Source organism: Oryzias latipes, chromosome 18, assembly GCF_053564925.1.
Source record: "Oryzias latipes strain Hd-rR chromosome 18, Olatipes_Hd-rR_3.1".
In the NCBI taxonomy this organism is placed as follows: Eukaryota; Metazoa; Chordata; class Actinopteri; order Beloniformes; family Adrianichthyidae; genus Oryzias; species Oryzias latipes.
The window spans coordinates 28,863,145-28,884,074 of NC_136254.1; the positions used below are offsets into that span (position 1 = coordinate 28,863,145).

The 20,930-nt window shown below is 44.2% G+C and overlaps 2 protein-coding genes across 34 annotated transcripts in view; one reads left to right on the top strand and one right to left on the bottom strand.

The window, feature by feature from the left end:
- Position 1: 1 nt before the first annotated feature.
- LOC101162870 (dynactin subunit 1) lies at positions 2–17,528 on the bottom strand. Of its 31 annotated transcripts, none has more exons than XM_078936277.1 (31): positions 17,329–17,528; positions 14,138–14,203; positions 12,638–12,832; positions 12,314–12,395; positions 12,201–12,232; positions 11,989–12,009; positions 11,533–11,556; positions 9,643–9,717; positions 9,288–9,431; positions 9,177–9,200; positions 8,839–9,036; positions 8,549–8,753; positions 8,393–8,471; positions 8,155–8,314; positions 7,975–8,079; positions 7,588–7,896; positions 7,354–7,506; positions 5,399–5,559; positions 5,145–5,313; positions 3,804–3,872; positions 3,466–3,678; positions 3,236–3,397; positions 2,951–3,082; positions 2,398–2,523; positions 2,184–2,326; positions 1,944–2,110; positions 983–1,104; positions 709–904; positions 546–619; positions 387–476; positions 2–315 (listed from the first exon to the last, which is right to left on the bottom strand). In XM_078936277.1, the coding sequence occupies exons 2-31, from the start codon at positions 14,177–14,179 to the stop codon at positions 181–183; spliced, it is 3,807 nt and encodes a 1,268-aa protein (XP_078792403.1). In that variant the 5' UTR covers positions 14,180–14,203; positions 17,329–17,528; the 3' UTR covers positions 2–180. The 31 variants fall into 31 exon arrangements, with proteins under 31 accessions (XP_078792403.1, XP_011485622.1, XP_011485621.1 ...); XM_011487320.4 differs by having other exon boundaries at positions 983–1,128; XM_011487319.4 differs by lacking the exon at positions 17,329–17,528 and adding an exon at positions 14,854–15,002 and having other exon boundaries at positions 983–1,101.
- Positions 17,529–18,047: 519 nt separating this feature from the next.
- The window catches only part of tdrd7b (tudor domain containing 7 b), a 32,047-nt gene continuing 29,164 nt past the window's right edge, over positions 18,048–20,930 (top strand). Inside the window, exons 1-2 of one of the 3 annotated variants that reach the window (XM_004079730.5) lie at positions 18,048–18,223; positions 19,931–20,128. The gene's annotated coding sequence lies outside the window, so the exon portion shown is untranslated. Of the gene's footprint in view, positions 18,224–19,930; positions 20,129–20,394; positions 20,504–20,930 lie in introns of those variants that run through there. The other 2 variants (XM_020711535.3, XM_011487317.4) reach the window with 2 other exon arrangements.

A 20,930-nucleotide genomic window follows, 5' to 3' on the forward strand; every position in this document is an offset into this window, starting at 1 on the left:
GTTTCTTTCAGAACGTTTTTAATGAAGTTCCAACAAAACGACAGCGAGGTGATTTTATTTATTTTAGAATTTCTACAAAAACAAAAAGATACAAGAAGACAAACCAGGATGTGGACTCTGTGGAGGCTGCTGTTAGTGTCAGAAGGGTTACAGGAGATGAGAAGATGGAGCCTGAGGGCTCTAGATGGCGAGGAGCCGGTGGACCTGCTGGAGCTGCTGCTGAGACAGGACCAGGCGGTGGACGTGCTCCTGTCCACGTGCGCATGGGATCCCCACGCGGCCCACAAACACCGTTCCTCCCTGCTTCTCCTTGGCCTAAAACCCGGCAAACGCGTGAGAAAACGGCGTTCAGGAAACCCGAACAGGCAGAGGTGACGCGGCTGTACCTTGACGAAGGAGGACATGGGGAAGGTGGCAAAGTCTGAGGAGGCTCTGGCTCCTGGCTGGTGTGAAACCACGTGCTCTGCAACTTCCCCCTGAAACAGAACATTGCTTCAGGTCGACCTCCTCCACAGATCCTGACAGTTTTCTACGACTCTTCTCACCTTCAGTTTGTCCAGAGCGTCGCTGAGATTCTTCAGTCGAGCGGTCTGCTCCAGCAGCTGGGCACTGGCACTGACTAAGAACCCAAGAGCAAAAATCAAGACGTTCAACCCCCCCCCCCTTCCATCTAAACCTGTTTTCAGAGCGGGTTGTGTGCAAGCAAACCTGTGGTCTTCCCGGTGATGTCCACCACTTTGACCTCGGCGCTCAGCCTGAGCAGAGTGGTCAGCAGCTGGTCCGTCCTGCGGTAGGTGACGGTGTTCAGCCCCACTGGGGGCACGGCGCTGTCCCTGGGCGCTAGCGGGAGTTTTGGGGGGCAGAGGGGAGGCAGGGAGGCGAGCTGAGCCCTCATCTTCTCTGCCTTCACGTCAAAACGTTCAAAGCGTTACTTCAACTGAGACGCATTTCAGGCTCCTGCAGATGTTGCAGTCTACTGCACCTTCAGCCTGTTGTTCTCATTCTTCAGGAACTTGATGCCCATTCTCTGAGCCTCCACCTGCTGCCTGAGGAGAGGCGAGTCCACCACCTGCATGGCGCCCGGCATGGGCGGAGCCAGACCTGCTGGAGTCAGGAGACCGTTAGCATCTGTAGAAGGAAAACTATGGGGTCAGATCAGGATCGGCTTTAAAGGAAGGAAAAACTAGACTGGAAATTTGAGAACAGTTTTAGACTGAACGTGTAGCGTTCCGCTGTTTATCACAGAAGCTAAGTTCTAAAAAAACGTTTTAAGGTCCAGTATTATAGAATGAAAAGAGTTCAGATCGCGATCCAAGATTTATGCAGATTCAGGAAACTGAGCCTATGGATGAGATTGACCGTCTACAGCACAAACAATGCAAAACTCCACAAAAAAAGTAAGAGACAACACCTGTAAATTTGAAAAAACAAATCTTTAAAAAAAAAAAAAGTGAAATCTTGAATTTAAAAAAACCTAAAACTTTTATCAAATAAATTTTTATTAGTAATGGCTGCCTTTTGTATTTAACTTGAGTTTTAATTTCTCTCAATTTACAGTTTCAATTTTCGGTGTTGAGCCTAATGTCGCGTGGGGGCGGGGCTCTGAGCCCGTTGGCTACCAGGACATGATTGACATCGGGTTATGTTGACCTCACGTCTGTTGTTGTTGGCGTACTGTAGTGAAGACGCTCTCCCAAAATGACATCATAAACTCGGTTCCCCAATGTCAATCCTGTCTTGGCAGCCAGTGGAGCTCAAAGCCCCGCCCCCTCGTTAAATTAGCGTCTAGTGCAAATTGAGGACTAAAGGAAAATAGGAAAAAGCTTGAAAATACCAAATAACAGCTGCTACTAATAAACCTTTTTCTTTTGGTAAAAGTTCTGTTTGCTCTGTCCTCATGGAGACACGCCTGTAGATTTGTTTTGGGGGCCAACTAAAATCACCTCCTGCAGATCCCTGAACAATGGAGGCGATTCCGGAGGTGGGCGGGGCTCTCAGGCCTTCGATGGTCATCTTCGACTGATTAGTGATGCGCAGTTTCAGCTCGGCCTTCTCCGCCTCCAGCTGGTCGATGTCAGCCTGCAAGGCGTCCATGGTCTCCTCAAACTCCCTGTACGTGCAGAGAGGATTTAAGACTTCCTGGATTCAAAGAACCTAAAGAGAAAGGATGGGGGTTCCCTCACTTCTCCTTCTTCTTGAGCAAGGCGAGGTTCTCGTCCAGCTTGGTCTGAATCTTCTCCACCCGATCATCTGCGTCTTTGGTGGAAGTGTCCAGCTTCTTCTCCAGGAGGCTCAGGCGGACGTTGGCTTCACTCAGCTCTTCACCCTGCAAATATGCTCTTCCTTAGCATCATCAGTCTTCTTGATAGCAGTTGGGGGCGGAGCTTAGCCGTTTACCTTAATCTTCAGGGACTTCTTGAGCTCCTTGATGACCGTTTCTCTGTCCTCCAGTTTGACTCCTAGACCCTCTGCGTCGGTCATTTCCGCCCTGACGGTGGAAGCTCTCACCTCTACCGGAGGGGCCTACAGCAGAGAGGACATATCGTTAAGATCAAAGGCCATGAAGAATATAAGCCCTTGGAGGTGATGTAGGCACTACAGGTCAAAGGTCAACAACTTTGACTGTAGAGGATTTTGTGGAAAATCGCTCCAACAAAAGTTTTCCCAGACTGTGGAAAAACGGGAAAAATCACCAAATTTCACACTTTGCCACAGGTCCAGTGGCCATCCCATAATAATTGTAAAACTTCCTTTGGATATGTAGGACATGGGTGTTTTCGTTGCTGGATTTTGACATCTTTTTGAGCCCCATTGGATATTCTGGCCCCATACATTTTTTGGAGTGTTTCTCCCGCTGTGATGTCATCATTCTTGGAGGGGGGTCGTTCACTGCGTGCACAAATTTGGGGGAGTTTTTGTGTTTGTGGCAGGAGTCGAACGTTTGACGTACCTGTCCCTGAGGCTTCTCAGCGTCATACTCCCCTTCCTGCATGGCGGTGGACATCTTGTTCATGGTCGCGATGACGGCGCTGCAGGACTGACGCAGAAACTCGGGACCTTTCACGCTTTGGGAGCTGCCGACCTTCAGGAGGAAAACGGCATCAAAGGGTTTGATAGCTGCTAAGTGTAGGACGTTTCCCCCAAAATTCCATGGTTTAACCTGCCACCATCCATTCTTACTGATGGGGGAGGGGCTAAAACATAAACCTGAGTTGGAGAACTTTGCACAGACTACCTTCTCCACAGCTTTGCATACGATGTCCTCCAGCTTGAGGGCGTTCAGGCCTTCCTGTTCTCCCAGAGAAGCAACCAGCTGAGCTCCAGTTGCAGCAACTTCCTGCAGGACTGCAACCGCACATGTCAGCTGCCGCCTGCACTCAGTCAGCGTCTCCGAAACCTGCCGAGTGGAACGCCGGTCAAACCACCGCAGTGAGTTGTTGCACTATGCCACAGCAGCTTTTGTACCTGCGCGCCATAGCTGAGGGCAGCAGGGACTCCCGCCACGTCGGTTCCGGGCATGCGGCGCCGGATCTTCTTGCAGAACTGCCGGATGTCGGAGCAGGAGGTGTCCAGGTCCTTCAGGAGGACCGCCAAACCAGAACTCTCCTGACCCGCCGCCAGGAACGCCCGCAGACGAGCAACTTCCACGCCCATGCAGTCCAGGGCGCTCTGCAGGAACTGATGGGAGACGAGGAGAAGGGCTGATCAGGTTCACAGACTCATTCTGCTCCCCGTGAATCGAAAGATTCCTGAAAAACTTTCAGGTACGAGAAGATAGAAAAAATGATTGAAGTCTGCAAAACCTTGATGTGGTCAGCCAGCTGGACTGTGCAATCCTCGCTTTGATCCGCCAAATGAACACTGTACAGTTGCTGCAACAAACAAAAGAAAATGTGAGTGGATGAGTCTCCTTAAAGCTTTCATTGGTTTTCCCACTCGTTTTATCCTTACAGACATTTGGAAATTTTAGAAAACAAAACTTTGGGAGTCTGATAATCCTCTATATTACTGTTCTCAGCTGGATCCTTTCCTAAACGTTCTGGAGCCTCTGGCTGATCCCTTTTATAAGCCCTAGGATACAGATCCCATTGGAAAACAGATCCTTGAAGGTTGTTTTTGTCCCTTAGAGTCGTGATTCCCGACCTTTTTCACTTGCGTCGTGAATTTGTTAATTCTTGGTATTTTTTCCCCCTAAACCTTTGAGGTTAAGTTTATCATCATCCTCTATAAAATAGCTGCAGATGCTTTCAACCTTTTTCTTCTACTCTAGATTTTCTGTAGGGTATAAAATCGGACGTCGTCCGACTTTTAAAAGAGCAACAAATAAAAAAATAAATGTCAGAAATTGGTCACTAAAACAGTTTATTTTGAAATAGAATTATAAAAGTGACTCTTTGAGCAACTTCATTAGCAGTGTCTTTGTCACATTAGACAGCAGAATATAATGCATCATAATTATGGTTTGTGGAACAACGGCCACAATAAATCCATTTTTGGGGTAAAGATTCCATTAGTGGCTGGATGATAACATTGGAAATCAGGGTTCAATTCCCAGGAGGTGCGATGAGCTCCTTGGGCAAGACCCTTCACGCTACTGGATTTTATCTGGGCTGGGGACTTGGAGAAAAGGGAACCTAGACTTGGGTCTCCCTGTCTCCAAGTCCCCAGGGCTGTCAGGAAAACTCTGCCAAACCACCTGTGTGAATCGGTGAAAGCTGATTCGCTGTGGCGACCCCTGAAGGGATGTGCCAAAAAGTAAAGAAAGGAGTCCAGACTCCTGGTTTTTGTTTGTTAAATGCAGATTTTTTTTGTTGAAAGCTTTTCTGTTTCCTCGCTGGCTTTTTTTCTGAGTTCTTGTCAACACTGCTAGCTTTGGGGCTTGAATGAAGCGATCGGCGCATCCGCTAAAAAAAAGTAGCGGATGTATTTTCGCCACATGACCCGTTGAGAATGAGTCGTATGTGGTGGGGAGATTCCAGCAGTTTTTCAAAATAAAACTTCCTTCAGAATCAGATTAGACGTAGGTTGTGTGTGTGTTTTTTTTTTTTACTAACTGTCGGAGGTAGAGGACCACTGCTTTAGAACAGTCCTATTAAAGGGTTTTTGGAGCAAATCCTCCAGGTGTTTCAACAGAAATCCATTACCTGATAGTACTTGATGGCTTTGGTCAGCGGTTCTCCTTGAACCGTCTCGTCTAATTGGTCTTTGTGCAGCAGGTCGATGAAATAATCCAGAGCGCGCTCGTGGAAGCTCATCTCGGAGTAGAGCGTCCCCATGCGCTTGAAGACGTCCACGCTGCACGTGTTCAGAGCCCTGAAACCCAGACAGAGAAGAACCTGGTCTGCACGGCTTCAGCGTCAGACAGACCCGGGGGGGACGCAGCGGCGGCGGCTCTTACTGCTCGTATCGGTGCAGGGTGGCCTGCAGGAGGCTGAGGGAGTACACCAGTCCAGAGGCAAAGCTGCGCTGCTCTCCTGGAGGCCCCCTGAGCCCCGAGCCCTGCACCGGGGTCCCGTTCAGGTCAAACTTCTCCTGCGCCTGTTTGCTGATCAGGTCGGCCTACAAACAAGTAGAGGTGTAGAGTTAGTTCTATTGGGATCATTTATTTGCCATTTCTGGGGTTTCAAATGGGGCTGCACAGTCAGAAAGCTCTGGTTGAAATCCCTTCAGGGTCCTTTAAGGAGTTAGCATAGTCTTTTAGTACACGTGTGGCTTGTCTTTTCACCGAAAACTATCTTGCAGTAGATGTTCACTTATAAACCTTGCCGTTGCTGTTCCAAAGCTCAAGGAAAATTTGGAGATTGTTCATTCTTTCTTTGGTTGTTTAATCCAGCAGCTATTTGCGACCTCAAAGTTCATTAAAACCGTGTTGGAAATACAGAGCACTGCATTTTCTTAATCACACTTAACCCTTTAACACGGGAGATGCAGCTGGCGACACCTGAATAATCAGAATATGAAATACTTTATTGATCCCACACGTGGGAAACTTGTTACCGTAGCAGTAAAAGTATAGTAGACATAAGAGAAAATAGAATATTAAAAACAAAAGAATGTAAACAAAAAAGGTCGTATAATTTAAATAGCTATTTACAGACAGTACTGGCAAAGATAAGTACAACAGAATAATAGAATAAAGCGCCTTCATTGACATACCAAATACCGTTCACCTGATCAACGTCAATCAGCTGATTCTGACGCGGAGAAAAGCAGCTTTTCATATCAGCTTTGTACAGACATGCAACACGTTATGAACGGAGCAAAGCGGCTTTTCTGCGCTTTGTATCAGGATTCTTATCACATTGGGTATTGTGATATGTACTGCATCACTTATCGATGCATTTAATATCGTGAAACATATTGTGACACTCACCAACACATGTCGATACTGTCATGTTAAACATCGTAGCTATTGGGAATGTCTCCACCCGGGCCAAACCTACAGTCTCCACCCGGGCCAGATATGCCCATGTCAACATAAAACAAACACCTCACTCATCATTCATCACTGAAAAAAACTTACACCTGCATCTTTGTTTGGTCTGATTCCACTCCAGCTCCAGAAACCAAGCCAAAGACACAACTGGTATGGACTGTTATTGAATTAGGAATCTATTTTATGTTGAATGCTGGTTATTGGTTATAATTTGGATGTCATGAGCATTTTGATGTGTTGACATGTTAAGTTTTGCAATGTTAAATGGAAATTCTGATTTATGTCTTTTAAGGTTTTCAACCTATCACCTTCATCTAAAATCAGAGAGCCACCTGCCAAAATAAATACAAAGGCAAAGCAAAAGTAGATGTGTGATTGAGTTGTTTCCATGTCCTTTGGAAAACATAGTCTATCGAGTCAGACAGGAGCTGGGGGAGACCAAAAGACTCTACAGATACGTGAAACTATCACGATACTAGGGGTTTAACCAAAACGCTAAATATTTCAATTCGGTTCGATGGGGAGTGGGAGTCCTTGCGTCTGCATTAGCCATACATTCGTCATTAGTTCCGCCTCAGCGCATAGTTAATACTGTGGCGACCTGGGGGTTAGCCCCGCCTATAGCCACTCCCTCTCTGAGACTGTTTGAGGGTGAGTGGAGTATGGGGTAAGGACAGTCAACACAGCTAGTTAATTAGCAGCTCAGCTGTCGTTTCCCCGCTACGAGTGACAAAGCAGCTGAGTTGTTACAATGCACGTGCAGGGAAATAAAAAGAAAAGAAACGTACCAAAACCGTACAGAAGTACGTGCACCCCTACACGATACTTTCGAGACACATTGTATCGTGATAGACTCTTGCCAATTCACAGAGGTGAACCGACCCCAGACAAAAACGCCAGCTGGCCAGCGCCGTTACCTTGCAGATGAGCCTGGGAATGAGCAGCAGCACCAGGATGCAGTCGTGGTCTCCGCCGTGCCGCAGGAAGGAGTCCGGCATGAAGGAGGTGAGCAGGGAGACGTGTCTGTTGGCTTGAGCCACTTCCATCTTCCTCAGCTCCATCTCTATGGCCTATAGGTGGAGCAAATACGCAGGTAAAAAAAAAAAAGAGGGGAAGAGCGCCGTTGGCGAGCGCTGATCCTGCAAGGCTACCTTGGCGTAGGCCTTGGTCTCTGCAAACTTGATCTTGAAGTCGAACAGCTCAGCGGTTGGCTGCTGAAACTGCTCTGCGTTTGCGCTCTGCTGGCTGACCAGCTCTCGGTTGGCCCCCTGTAGCGAGGCGGTGAGCTCTCTGTATTTGTTGATGGTGTGCTGGTAGTCGGCGACGGTCTCCTGAGCGGCTTCCACCTTCTTCTCGGCCTCCCGGACCTTCGCTCCACTCAGGTCCACCTGCTCCCTCAGCTCCATCTCCGTCTCTCGGGCGTTCTCCTGCAGCTCATCGTTCATCTCGTTGATGGCTTCCTGAAGTGACGGAGAAACCGGAGTCCGTCAGCGTCAAACGCCCCGTTTTCCGATGCCGCCCATCGTTGGTGGACTGACCAGATCGGTGACGGTTTCTCTCAGCTCTCGGACTTTCTCCTCTAAGTCGAGGTTCCTTTCCGTCAGCGTCTCCACCATCTCCTCGGACCCCAGCGCAGCATCCACCTGGAGCACAAACACAAACCGGTTCACGTCTCCACGTGGACATCAGCTCCAGCCAACAGGAAGCCCCGGCTCCACCTGCTCCTTCAGCTCGTCAATGGTGGCCTCCGCTTGCTTGAGCTCCTCCTGAAGTTTCTCCTTTTGAGTCCTCAGCGTCTCCAGTTCGGCGTTCTTCTTCTCCATCTGCTTCTGCAGCTTCACGTGTTCCTGTTTCTCTGAGGCGGACAGATCCCGCATCCTGCAGGGAAGCAGATTGTTTTTGTCTAGAGGAAATGTCCCGCTAAGTAATTTAAAGCAACTTCCAGCAGATCCTGACCTGACCAAAGCCTCCTTCAGTCTGCCGTTCTGCTCCTCCAGCTGCTTCACCTGATAGCTGGAGGCGGCTCCGTCTGAACCTTCACGAAAGACCAGAAGCAGATGTTTAAAGGGAGAAAGCTCTGATCTTCATCTCTCTCTCTTTTTTTAATCAAACCTTTCTCTGAAATTTCATGTCTGAGCAGCTCCAGATCCATGGAGAGCTCCTCCACCTTCTCCTTCAGCGTATCCACCTCCACCTGCAGCGACTCCGCTCGCTCCTCGGCCATCTCCTTGTCCAGCGTGGCCATCTCTATCGCGTCTGCAGTGTCCGCCATCTCCTCCATGTAGCGATCCTTGGCCTCCTGCGCCTCCCGAGCATCCTGTCGAGGAGAACATCCCAGAGGAACTTCTTGTTCATTTCTGCCATCTTTTAAAAAAATAAAAAAAATTCTTTCTGCTGAGGACCTTCTTGGCCTCTTTGAGTTGTTTCTGCAGCTCTGCTTGCTGCTCCTGCATCTTGGTCTTCCACTCCTGCAGCTGCTCCAGCTGGATCTTGTGCTTCTCCAGCTCCTTCAGCTTGGCCTTGTCCTCCGTCCTCTTCATCTTCAACGTTTCCAGCTTCTCCTCCAGGTCTTTGACCTGAGCTCGAAGCGATTCTTCCTCCTGAGGAGCAAGAAACATTTAAGATAATAAATCGACCTTAAATTTGATTAAAAAAAATAAATGAAGAGCTGGGTGTCAAAATAAAAGCTTGACCACCATGGTCCTGACAGGGAGGATCTGTCATGTTCTCTAAACTCTACCTGCTTGGACATGGCAGGCTCCACCTGGTCACACAGCGACACGGATGAAATGAGACAGTGATGAACACGGGGGAACCATGGAAACGGGAGGCGGTAACAAACAAGGCTTACTTTGCTCGGTGTAGCTGGAGCTGCGGCAGCCGGCGACCCACTGGGCTGCGGCACGACCGGAGCGCCCAGCGCCCCCTGCTGGGAGTGGAGGCTGGCCTCGCTGAGGTCTCCAGAGTGAGAGGATGAGAGGCTCTCGCGGGACGCCTGCAGGTGGAGAGACGAGGGTTTCAGAGAGGCGGGAAACAACCCGGTGGGTAGACCCCCCGCAGTGAGCGTGCTCCGAGTGACCCCCGTAGTTGATTGGTTTCTGATCTGTGACAAGTCACTAACACCACGTGTCAGACGTTGGGACCCACTCCCCTGATTTTTCCTTGTGAAGTGACCCAGAAACCGGCCTGACGGGACAAAAGCGTACCGTCAACATGGAGCTGGAGCGCCGACCCAATAGAGAGGGCAGGGAGGAGGCTGGAGCCAGGCGTGGCAAGCTCCACTGCCACCAGGGGAGCACAGTTAGTGACATCACTGCATTCATTCTAAGTGTTGCTAAGTCTTTTCATTAACTTTCAGCTCAAGATGTTTAAAGTCACACGCCGATCATCTTTTGATCCATTGTAAAAGCGTTCCCAGTGGTCTTCTAACTACGATTATGCTGCTTTTGGCCAAAAAAACCCTGCTTTTTTAAGTAGTTCTTGAGAAATTCAACTCTGGGCTATTGGTGCAATGCAACCCCACTTCCTCTTCCCGTCACCAATAAGGGAGAGCTTTATTTACACGCTAGCTTACAGCCCCTCACAATCCCAACCTTAACATTAGCTATGCAAAAAAACAACGGCGAGCATTATCTAGGTCATCGAGTTGTCCAGTTTAGATCCACAACTCTGAGGAACACAAAGACGTTGACAGATCTAGTAGTCTCCAAGTGGGGGGCATTGAGCTTCAGCCCCGCCCAGTGTATTGTCAGAATCACAAAGACAATATTAAAAAATGCTGTTGTAAGCATAATTTTCTTGTCCTCAATCATTAGAAAAAGGCCTCAACAAAATGTTAAACTATTTTCATCGGAGTGGGTCTTTAAGCAAAATCACATTCAATGGGTTCTTAAAGATTCATCCCCTTCAAAATAAGACTGAAGGAGATTATACTGTTAAATCCCCTGCAATCAATTAAATGAAGGTGGCTGAAATTTTCTGCTTCTCTTATGTTCGTTTCATCGCCTTCTGATAAAAATCCTCAAAACCAAAGGCCATCGCTGCTCTGATTGTGGACAGTTTTTAAAACGTGTCACAAAAAAGAATGAAAACAATAAAGGAGCAAACAATTAAACTACATTTACTGTTTGGCCATAAACGGATTAAAAGAGCAGCTCCACGCATAAGATTCATGCATGTTTGACTTTTCTTTTTAGGCACAGAAAAGCATAAACAGAATAATCAAGGGTGTAAATAATTATTTTAAATATGTATATTAAATACAGTCCAGCGTTAATAACAAGCTAAAAGGCTGCTTTCACTCTGCAGGTGGAATAAATGAAACTTTTGAACCCAAATCCTTTCTTTTTTTGGTATTGAAGTTTTAGAAGAAGAAACCAGATTTTTCCTACCAAACAGGACATTTCCATCCGACGTTTGTGGAGTTCAGTCTTAGCGACAGGATTTCAGGTGATGAAGAGGTATCTGTTCAAATCATTGGCCTCCTCTTCTGGCGTTCCAAACAGGAAGTACCCGCTGGTCCCATGGAGAGGTCATTTAATTTGTCAGAACAACCTTCTTGCTCTCAAACCATTTTAACGTGTTCTTGCTAATCCTCATCAATCCTTGTGTTTATTAAAGTCATAAACTGACCAATCAGATGCCTCAGTAAGAGTAGGCGGTGCCTTCTGCCCGCTACATCCAATGTTCAAAACGGGGTGTGGCCTTCCAACAAGCTCACTCCTGAATGGCGAGACTGGTTGCCATAGAAACGGCAACTCAGACTAACCACTGCTTACTGACGTCGTCTGGCTCCAATTGACATCTGTGTCACGACAAAAACGACGGCTCTATCGACTTCCTTTGGTCAGAGCCGGACATAAACCATTTTCTTTGGATGACATCGCATTCGCTCGGTCGCATCCGGTCAATGGTCTCCACGCAGGTCTGCGTGTGAAAAAAGACCACGCAGAAACACGATAACCTGACGCCAGTTTCCAACCTGCAGCGTGACAAGCAGCCGGACGTCAGAACCACTGTCGACCATTTTTTTAGGCCTGAATCGAAACCGATAAACTAAGAACCAAAGCAAGCTGTTGGATTCAAGCTCTGCTCACCTTTGCAGAGCGGCGGGTAGAGGACTGGAGGGAGAGGAGGAGGAGGAGACGAAGACACACAAGCAAAGGTAGAGGCGCACACACATCCAACAGTCAGGTTCAAGAAGAGATTAGCAGCAAATTAGAGGCATATTATTCACTGTTAATTGATGCTGAATGATATCTTGTTGGTGGCTTCAAGATTCAATAATCACACTTTGAAAGTGCAGAAATAAAGTCAAAATCATGCAAAAGAAAACTAAATTTGTGATTATTTAGTTTGGCCTTGGTGTGTTGTTTTATAGTAAACATGCGATGGAAAAAAGCTGAGTAAATAAGGTAGAAAACTAAAAATGTTAACGTCTCGAGCAGTTAAAAAAAACAGGCGCAAGCATGACTGAAAGGCAAAAAGTGAAGCGAGATAGAGATGGAAGCCACTCGGGTGGAGCGGAGCAGCTAAAAACAAAAGGTTTCTACCTTCTTAAGGTTTGCTGGCGTCTGCAAAAAGGCAGAGACAAAAATGATCAGACATTTTTGGGTTTACTATATTTCAGAGATCTCAAAACAAAAGTGTTGGAAAAGTAACTAAGCTGCATTCCCAGGTTCTCTCTCGGTAAACGTACTCTGAACCGTCACAAGACAAACAATAAAAACTTATGCTTTCAAACTATACAGAAAATAAAAGTTACCTGCTTTGTTGTTTTGGGAGTTTCTGCCATTTCTGTAAATAAAAGACGAGTATGATTTACTCTTAAGATGATGATTTCTCTGCCTGACTTGGTAAACGTGGGATGTGACTCACCTTTCTGCTTCAGGATCTTTGCCAAAGTGGACTCTGGAGTTTCTGGTGAGGTGGAGCCGGAGCCCTCGTCCACCACTTGGATCTACACAAAAGAAAAACCTGATAGTCAACAACCAGTATACCCCTTGTGCTTTCTTGTGGGGTCCAGATGACCCCACTCCCAACGTTAACGTGCCTCAATTCAATGAATTTTTACATGAAATCCTCTCCACCTTTATCCACCGTTGTCATGGTAGGGAGAACACGTCTATGTAAGGGTGGGGTCATCTGGACCCAATGAGATAGCGCAAGGGATACAATCGAAACAAATCTTTTTTTACGTACCTGAGACTGCCTGACGAAGATGCCATGATTCTCCTCGCAGGTGAAGTAGCGCTTCCCCTGCACCGTTCCGTCGTTCTTGCCTTTCGGCTCGTCCAAGATGACCCCCACCCATTTGCCCGAGGCAAAGAGGGTGGTGCCAATGTAGGCTACAGTGCCTCGCTGTCCCTTACCGGTCACCTCCACTACGGAGCCGATCTTGGAAACGAAAGAGAAACAAAAATAAGAGGAGGAGAAAGAGTCACAAAGCTTCATATGGGATAAGATAAATGTCCAAATGAAATGGGCATACTTTAAAAAAGGAAATAATAATTTGGTTTTACCTTTGACGTGTCTGTTCTAAACACGACTTTTCTTTGTTTGGAATTCAAAAAAACTATATTGAGTCAAGTGCACATGTTTATCGATTACCACGAAATAGAACGTCAGGGATTAAAGACAGCAAAGACAATCACTGAGGAACAGTTTACATCTTTTAGAAACAACTTTAGTATTTGCATGTCTTCACATTCCTTTGATAAGCTTTTGTTAACGTGGACCGTTGGTCACAATCAGAACAATCCAGAACAGGAGGGACCCGGTCCGGGTGGTGAGGAAGGCACAGGGGAAAGAAAGATGGCTCCTCCCCAGACAATGCACTCTTTATCCCACCAGGAAGGACAAGCAGACTGAGGAACAGCTGTTGAAGCCATAGCGCCCCCTGCAGTGCAATGACAATCCCCTAACATGTCAACTGTCCACAACTTTGTCCCCACTTGTTAGTTTTTATTATGCCAAAGATCTTCGGAAAGAAGGTCATGATGTCTCAATGATAAACATTTCGACTCTTGAACAAACCTTCCTGTTGCAGCAGTGATGTCATAAAGGAGAGTCGGTGGAGTTTAATGAATAGTGATACAACTCTACTACATTTAAGGCTCTTTAGATAAAGCACAAACAAAACAACTGGTGCCATCTGCCACTAAAAATAAGAAATCATTATTTTTTTAATTATAGTGCAGTTTTTGTTTATTTTTTTACAACAGTAGAGTCCAGCTATTTCAGCTGTGAGTTAGCTCACTTCTTTCCGTTTCGTTCTTCTCTTATTGTTAACATTTTTTGATGGACATGGGCTTTTCTTTGACAGCTAATAAATGAAGTGACATACCAGCTACTCCTTTTTTGACCACTTCTGGGTCTGAATCGGTCTGCGGGTGCAATGTAATATTTACAACCTCAGACGTCAAAATAACAAGTTAGTCTGCCCGTTGTGGGATTAATGACGTTCTAAACTAGTTTCATGAAGCCACAGAACTCACACGCACTTTGTTGAATCGACGTTTCGTGACTCGATATAAATGCCTCCAACCCTGTGACGTCATTTTGATGGTAGTTTAATAAGGGAAATTTAAGGGAAATTAAATGTTATATTCTTGTTTTTCCTAAAGTTGTGTATCTGCACACGTTTCATTTGGACAGTTTTCTTTACCGCATATTGTTTTGGTGTCTGTGGAGGTGACTCACCTTTGGAGGTTTACCACTCTCCACTGATCCCGCGCTGCTCATTTTGCTGATCAGTGGGCTCGTCAGCTTAAATAAAAACAGAGAGAGTGTAAATATAGACGGGAAGGTGCATGATGGGAGAACAGATGGCAAGGTTCCCTTTTCACGTCAAACACCGCTTGAGCGTTGGAGGCTAAACAACACCTTTCATACATCTTCATCACTAAAACGTCACGACGGCAGCAATGCGAGGGGTGCAGAGACGCCACGCTCAGCAGCCGGTCATGTGTCCTGGAATACAACGAACCGGCAACGTCTCAGACAAAGACTCTGATTCAACACCCAACAGATCTGCAGGGCAATAGCTGTTCCTCATTTGGAGCGGTGGGGCATGTGAAGTCACGCTGCTTTGACCTTTCATCAAACACCAACGGAACGTTTTACCGGATTTCTTCAAATGAAGCTGCAGCAGAATTCTTGCTCGGTTTCTCTAACGGAGACCAAGACTTACCAACAAGAATGACCCAAAAAACAAAAAGTCTGGTTATTGCTAATAGAAATGCTTTTATTTGGACTTTTTGAAGAATGATATGGAAAGAATCATAAACCTGCGTCATGGTGAGTACCACGATTTCCTTATTTTACTTTAAACGACAATTTATTAATTTAAGTTCATTTAAATTTAAGCAAGACTTTAAATCCATTATTTTTTAATCTAGCGGATGCATGATACTCACCCTGGGAGTGTAAGAATGCCGTCGATTTAGAGCCATGATTGAAATTTAAATAAATCGACAGCCGTTTTCTCTACTTTCTCTTCGTTCACACCGACTCAAAGGAAGACGCGATGGAAGGTTGGACATTCAGGCGGGGCTGAATCCAAACGTCACTGCTGGCTTCAGCTGAGACACTCATTTAAAGCAGCAGCAGTCCTCTACAGGAACACGTGATGTCAACTCTGAACGAGGAAGATGACCGGTCTGTGTTTAAAGCATCATACAGCTTTAAGCGCACGGAGAGTTTTATTTTAAAAAAACAACAACATTAAGTTACTTCAAAACTGACAGATCTTATAGTTTCACGGCACAAATACCTTTTAAAACCCCAAATAGTTAATTATTAGAGAGGGGAGGGTAAACCTAAAAGCAGAAGTAGAATTTCCTCATATTTAAAGCACAGACAGAAAAACGATTCTGTTTCTAAAGGCTGAGCAAAACTGTGGAACTGCATGGAAGAATTAAAGCCATGTCCAAATGTAAATGTTTAAACGGTAATTTAGGATTAAATTAAAAACAATCATCGAACTCTAAATTAGTCGTTAAATTAAATTAGTGGTCAGTGATCTTGCCTCCCTGCGAGAAGGTCCTGGTCCAAATTCCAGCATTTCTGTGTGGATTTAGCATCTTTGCGCGCTCTGGTTTCCTCCCACAGTCTAAAAACACTCTTCATAGATTAAATGGTGCCCCTAGAGGTGGTGACCTGTTCAGGGTGTACCCCACCTTCACCCAACAGTTGCTGGGATAGGCTCCAGCAGCCCTGTCACCTCAAAATGGATTTAGTGGGTTCAGAGGATGAATGGGAATTTCCTTTTATGGATGTTTTTGTTTTTTATGCAGTATTTTCATGTGATGTCACCGATCCAGAAGTCAGCCTTGTTGGCGATATCCAAACATAAACGAATGCTGAATAACTGCTCCAGATCCCAGCATAAAAGCAACTATTGCCGTTCACTCAGCTGTCACAAGTCAGAGAAACTCAGCTGCAGTTTTACTGTTAGCCAAAAATAGTGAAGTACCAGATTGAGCCGACAGAGAATTTAAAGACACAAAAACATGCCTCTGTGGATTGCCACCGTCCAACAAAATGTTGATGGATGGAATCTGGAAACAGAAAGCTGTAGCGTAGTGGTTAGCATTCTCGCCTCACAGCAAGATGGTCCTGGTTCAAATCCCGGCTGGGACTTTTCTGTATGGAGTTTTGTTAAGTTCTCCTTGTGCGTGTGTGGGTTTTTCTCTGGGCTCTCCAAAAACACGATTCTAAATTGTCCCTGGATGTGGGTGTGTGGCCCCGTGACAGTCCCCCAACAGAAGCGGGGTAAGTTCCAGCAACCCTATGACTCCTAAAAGGGGTTTAACGGTTTCTATAGATGGAGGGATCTTCATCAGATCAGCTCATGAGTACATTAGACTCAAGTGTCATGCTGGATAATAGATTTAGAGTAAAATTATAAATGTATTACAAAAAATGTTGGTTTGTGCAGTTAGAACTTTAATATTTAAACAAATATATTTTGAAAGACTTGATGCCTAGTAACAAAAAAAAAACACTAATGAAATTACTAGTACTCCATTGTCAGACCCAGTAGATTAGTGTAACCGCCATAGTCGTCACACTCTTGATACTAGTGCTGATGATTGAACATGATTTATGTCATTATTATTGATCTGACAGGCAAGAAGTAGAAAACAAATAAGTACAACAAATGTGGACGCAGCAAATAGAATTGAATTGACAAATTAATTAATTAAATTTTATTGAAATGATTTTGTTTTTCTGCTAGTTCAAGTCCATCTCTATAAAAGTCATGTTTTTGTTCGGTTCTGTCCACAGTTTTGTCTACAAAGCTAAAATCACGTGAAGGTAATGTTTACAAGTGGACTTCTCCAACAAACTGAGTTTTTGACGTAACACCATACATAGCTTTGTCAGCATGATTGATTTGATTCTGAACACCTTTACTGTTAGCTGATTCACTTCACGTGACAGTTAATTGGTCCCTTCAATTAACACCTGACAAATGTCAATTCATGATTCTTCACTCTATTAAATAAAGTATGAAGTTACTTAAAAAAATAGTATCGTACAGTGTAAAATAAAATGTAAATATCACTTCTAAAAGACAACAATTGTACGTAAACACAAAAAAGCTTTCTTCTTCTTCTGGTGGTTCTGCTAGCTAACATAACCCCCAGCGCTAAGTCGTGTTGTAAAATACAACAAATACTTACACAAATACTTTGTTATAATGTGTTGTTTAAAATAAATATAAGGAAAACTAAACTTGGATGCGTTTTGTTTTTTTCATTTGTACAATTTAATGCCCGACGTTTTAGCTAGTATTGTTGAGACTAGCGAGTAATGAAGCGGTTAAAAGACACAAACGTGCTTCGAATAAGATGATTTGAAATGTATGAATTCGGAACTTGCGTTACCTGCCGCACAAAGAAATCCTTTTCTTAGCTACGAGTCTTCACACAAACATGAACCCTTTGTTAATAGTTTTTTGAGACCCTGCCCTGCTAATCCCGGCAGTCGTTTTTGACAGGTCACTTCCGTTAGCCGGACCGACAAACGACACGAAGAAGAACGGTGAGCACCAGCGCCCCCTGTGGTTGAAAGTGTTGACTGCTACTGTCAGCGAGTGAACGTCTGGATCATTTTGTGGGGAGGAAAAATGTCTTCAACAGCACCACAATAATTCGTGTGGATTTAAAAAAAAAAATTAAAATCTGTAAACAGCTGTTTTTATTATTATGGGTACCAAAAAACTTCAGAGAATTTTATTTTTAGTGTGACAGGTGGTTAAAATAAAATGCTATTCTGTTATTCTTTATGGAGCCCTTTTAAGAGGTAAAAAAAATCTGTGTAAATTTGATATTGTTCGCTAATATCTTAGTATATTAGTGTTTTCTATTAATTCAATGCAATTTGATTTATATAGCCCAATATTACAACAGAGTTGCCTCAAAGGGATTCACTATTTGTACGAAACTTATGATCAGTCATAAAATACAATAGGTATTGCTTACCTAAACTAAACAGACTAAACTAAATTAGGCATCCATGACCTTAGACCCACCTCTGAAAGGAAAAACAGATTGGAAATACAGATTCCAGGGGGGATAAAAGAAGAAACCTCAGGGATGTCCTCATGAAGGAGGGATCCTCTCCCAGGACGTACAGGCGATGTACCAGGACGGTTAGAGAAGAACTAGCTTATCTAGCGAAACAACTACATGTTTAAATAGTCCAGCTGGTGGCGTTCATCCAGATGGAACCGGGGGACGGCTGGGGAGACCAACTCCCGGCTGCAGAGGATGTGAAAAGGTATGATTCTAAACCCCACAACAAACTAACTGCAGATTCGTAATAAATAAACACATAAATAAATAATTTTCATTCATTAAATTAATAAACTTCATTGGGTTCACTGGATTTTTTTAAAAAGTGAAAGAAAAAAAATAGAAACTAGTCTGCATCAAGGTAACTTTGTTTCCATCATCTCACTCATTTCGACTCTGAGTGAGTGTTTGGCAGACAGAAAAGTCTCTTTAAGGTTGTGGAAAATGGAAAAAGGAAACATCAGGTGCCCAGTTTAGAAACAAAAGTGTAAGGATTCAGTGGTTTGGTTTTGTTCTTGGTCATGTTTTTGGTTTATCAGTCACTCCAGTTTCAGGTTCATGATCCACAGCTGTCTTCAGTTCAGTTAATTGCCCTCAGCCTATTTAAGTGTCTTGGTTTCTGTTCAACCTTGTGAGGTCATCTGCTCTGTTGTGTCACAGTTTTGTTTCTCCTCAGTTTTCTCATGTTTCAGTTTGCTAATTAAATGTTTTATTTGTCACCAATCCTGGTCTACTGCATTTTGGGTCCTCCACCACAAGTTCCTGACAAAAAGAAGAGAAGAGGAAGAAAAACACCTCAATGATGGTGGAATACGGGCGACGTCCAAAATGAACACTCGCCAGGCACCAAATACGATCAAATTTACTGTTTGAGTACAATTTTGAGTAACATTTGACTAATGAAGGTTTGCCCTTAATTTGACTAGTTTTATTAATTAGTTTATTGGTGGATTTCATTGAATCTATTCTAGGGTTCTCATATTTGGTCAATGCTTCAGATGCAATGTACACAATCGTTATTCTTTTTTTGTTCAGTTGTACGTGACGCTTGAGCACAAAAAACAGAATACTATGTTCTTTAGTTTCCATTGATGTTCATTTATGAAGCCAACTGAACTGACTGGAATTTATTGGTTCATAATTCATGTCAGTGTTATATCCAGATCAATAAAAATAAAAACAGAAAAATGTGGCAATTTTTTACCAGAAGCCAGCAATCCTTCAAAAAGAAAACGCAAACTGATGCGTGTTAAGTGTGAACTAACTGACATACTATATGTTCATTGTGGATTCAACTATATTACTTTACTTATATGATTAATAAATTAAAATAAATTGTTCACTTTGTTCTTGTGTTTGTATGTATGCAAGCTTTTAGTTATTCAGGGTGGGGGTGGAAGGGGAGGTGAGGGTGGAGTGAGGGTTGGTGTCCGGGGTGGTGTCCAGTGTTTCGCCCAGGGCGTCAAACTAGCCGTGACCGCCTCTGGACAGACTGACAGATGAGGTTAGACAGGAATCTCTGTGGATCATCATGTTTGCAGATGATATTGTTATTTATAATAAGAGCAAAATGCAGGTGGAGGAACATTTAAGGAGGTGGAGGTTTGTTCTGGAAAGGAGAGGAATGAAGGTCAGCTGGAGCAATAGAGTGTTTTTGAAAAAAAAAAACTTTATTGACAAACATTGCGTATACAGAACACCATATCTACTTCATATCTAGAACAAAGTTGAGTAAAATAACAACTGATTATTGAATGAGAGGAACTCATGGGCGTGAAGACCAAATAAGAACCTCATGGAGGATGATAAATGAGGAGCAGCAAATTTTTTGTACTAGTATGTGTATTTATTTATTTGTTTGTCTGTTGTGATGGATAAAAGTAACCAGTACAATAAACTTTTTTTCTCAAAGTAATAGGCTTTTGCAGAACAGAATTCAGTGGAATCCATGAAGGTGTGATCGGGCAGCAGCCTGTCCAATCAGGAGGCGGAGGAGAGGCTGCGCCGCGACACGGGGACAGAGCTCCGGCCAGCACAGCTCAGGCGGCGACAGCCCTGTTGGCGTCTGGACCGGGTCCCGGCTACACCGTCACCCTCTATCTGCAACACGGTACAGTGTCTTTGTTGAGCTGGATCCTTTTTCTTATCAAATTTTACAACTTTTATGTTTAAAAAAAAAGTTTTGCCGGGTCGAATTTCTGCCGGTTTGTGCCATCTGCGAAAACATTCAAGTTAACGTGGACACAAAAATGTACTTCCGGTTAGGACTTTCAAAATACACATTTAAGCTTTTTCTCTCTAAGCGCTCTTTGCCACAATAATTCTTTGGTGGTTTTATTATGAAAGGGAACCCATTTCCGTTTTTTTATTGTACAGAGTTTGACCGTCTACGAGATTGGCGAAAGGATTTAAGTCGATGTCGATTTCCCCTCCGAACATTTGACCGGTTCTGGTACGCTCTGCAGGTGTCACTTTATCTGTTCAGGTGTGTTAAAGATTGATTCATTTTTAGAGAAAAATTATAACTCAAAGTCGAAACGAAATAGTTTCAGTCTACATTTAGGGCGTGGAGCCTGAGTGACACGTTACGTCATTAAGGGGCGTCTTCTGTCGCCGCAATTCAGCAAGTAACGAGTAACGTCTGCGGAGATCAAACAGTTCTGTTATCAAATACTGATATATTAGCAAAAATTATAATTGATTTGACTTTCCAAAAACTGTTTTGCATACTTAATCATATTTCTAGATGATCAATTTGGCTATTTAGCTGCGCCTGCGCTTTTAGGATCTGTATCCTCCACCCGAACTACTTTTGACTTATTATGTATTTGTTAAACTCTTTGCTAATTTGATTATTTCCATTTTTTCATATTTATATTTTGTCAAAAATACTTTTGTTATAGTAACAAAAA

Bases quoted from the DNA above. Each gene is read 5' to 3' on its own strand.
- LOC101162870 (XM_011487318.4), bottom strand. From the start codon at position 14,889: ATGGCTCTAAATCGACGGCATTCTTACACTCCCAGG. The intron at 14,204-14,853 runs GTGAGTATCATG...TTTTTATTTAAG, and splicing joins GGCATTCTTACACTCCCAGG to CTGACGAGCCCACTGATCAG. The intron at 5,560-7,353 runs GTAACGGCGCTG...ACTTGTTTGTAG, and splicing joins TTCCCAGGCTCATCTGCAAG to GCCGACCTGATCAGCAAACA.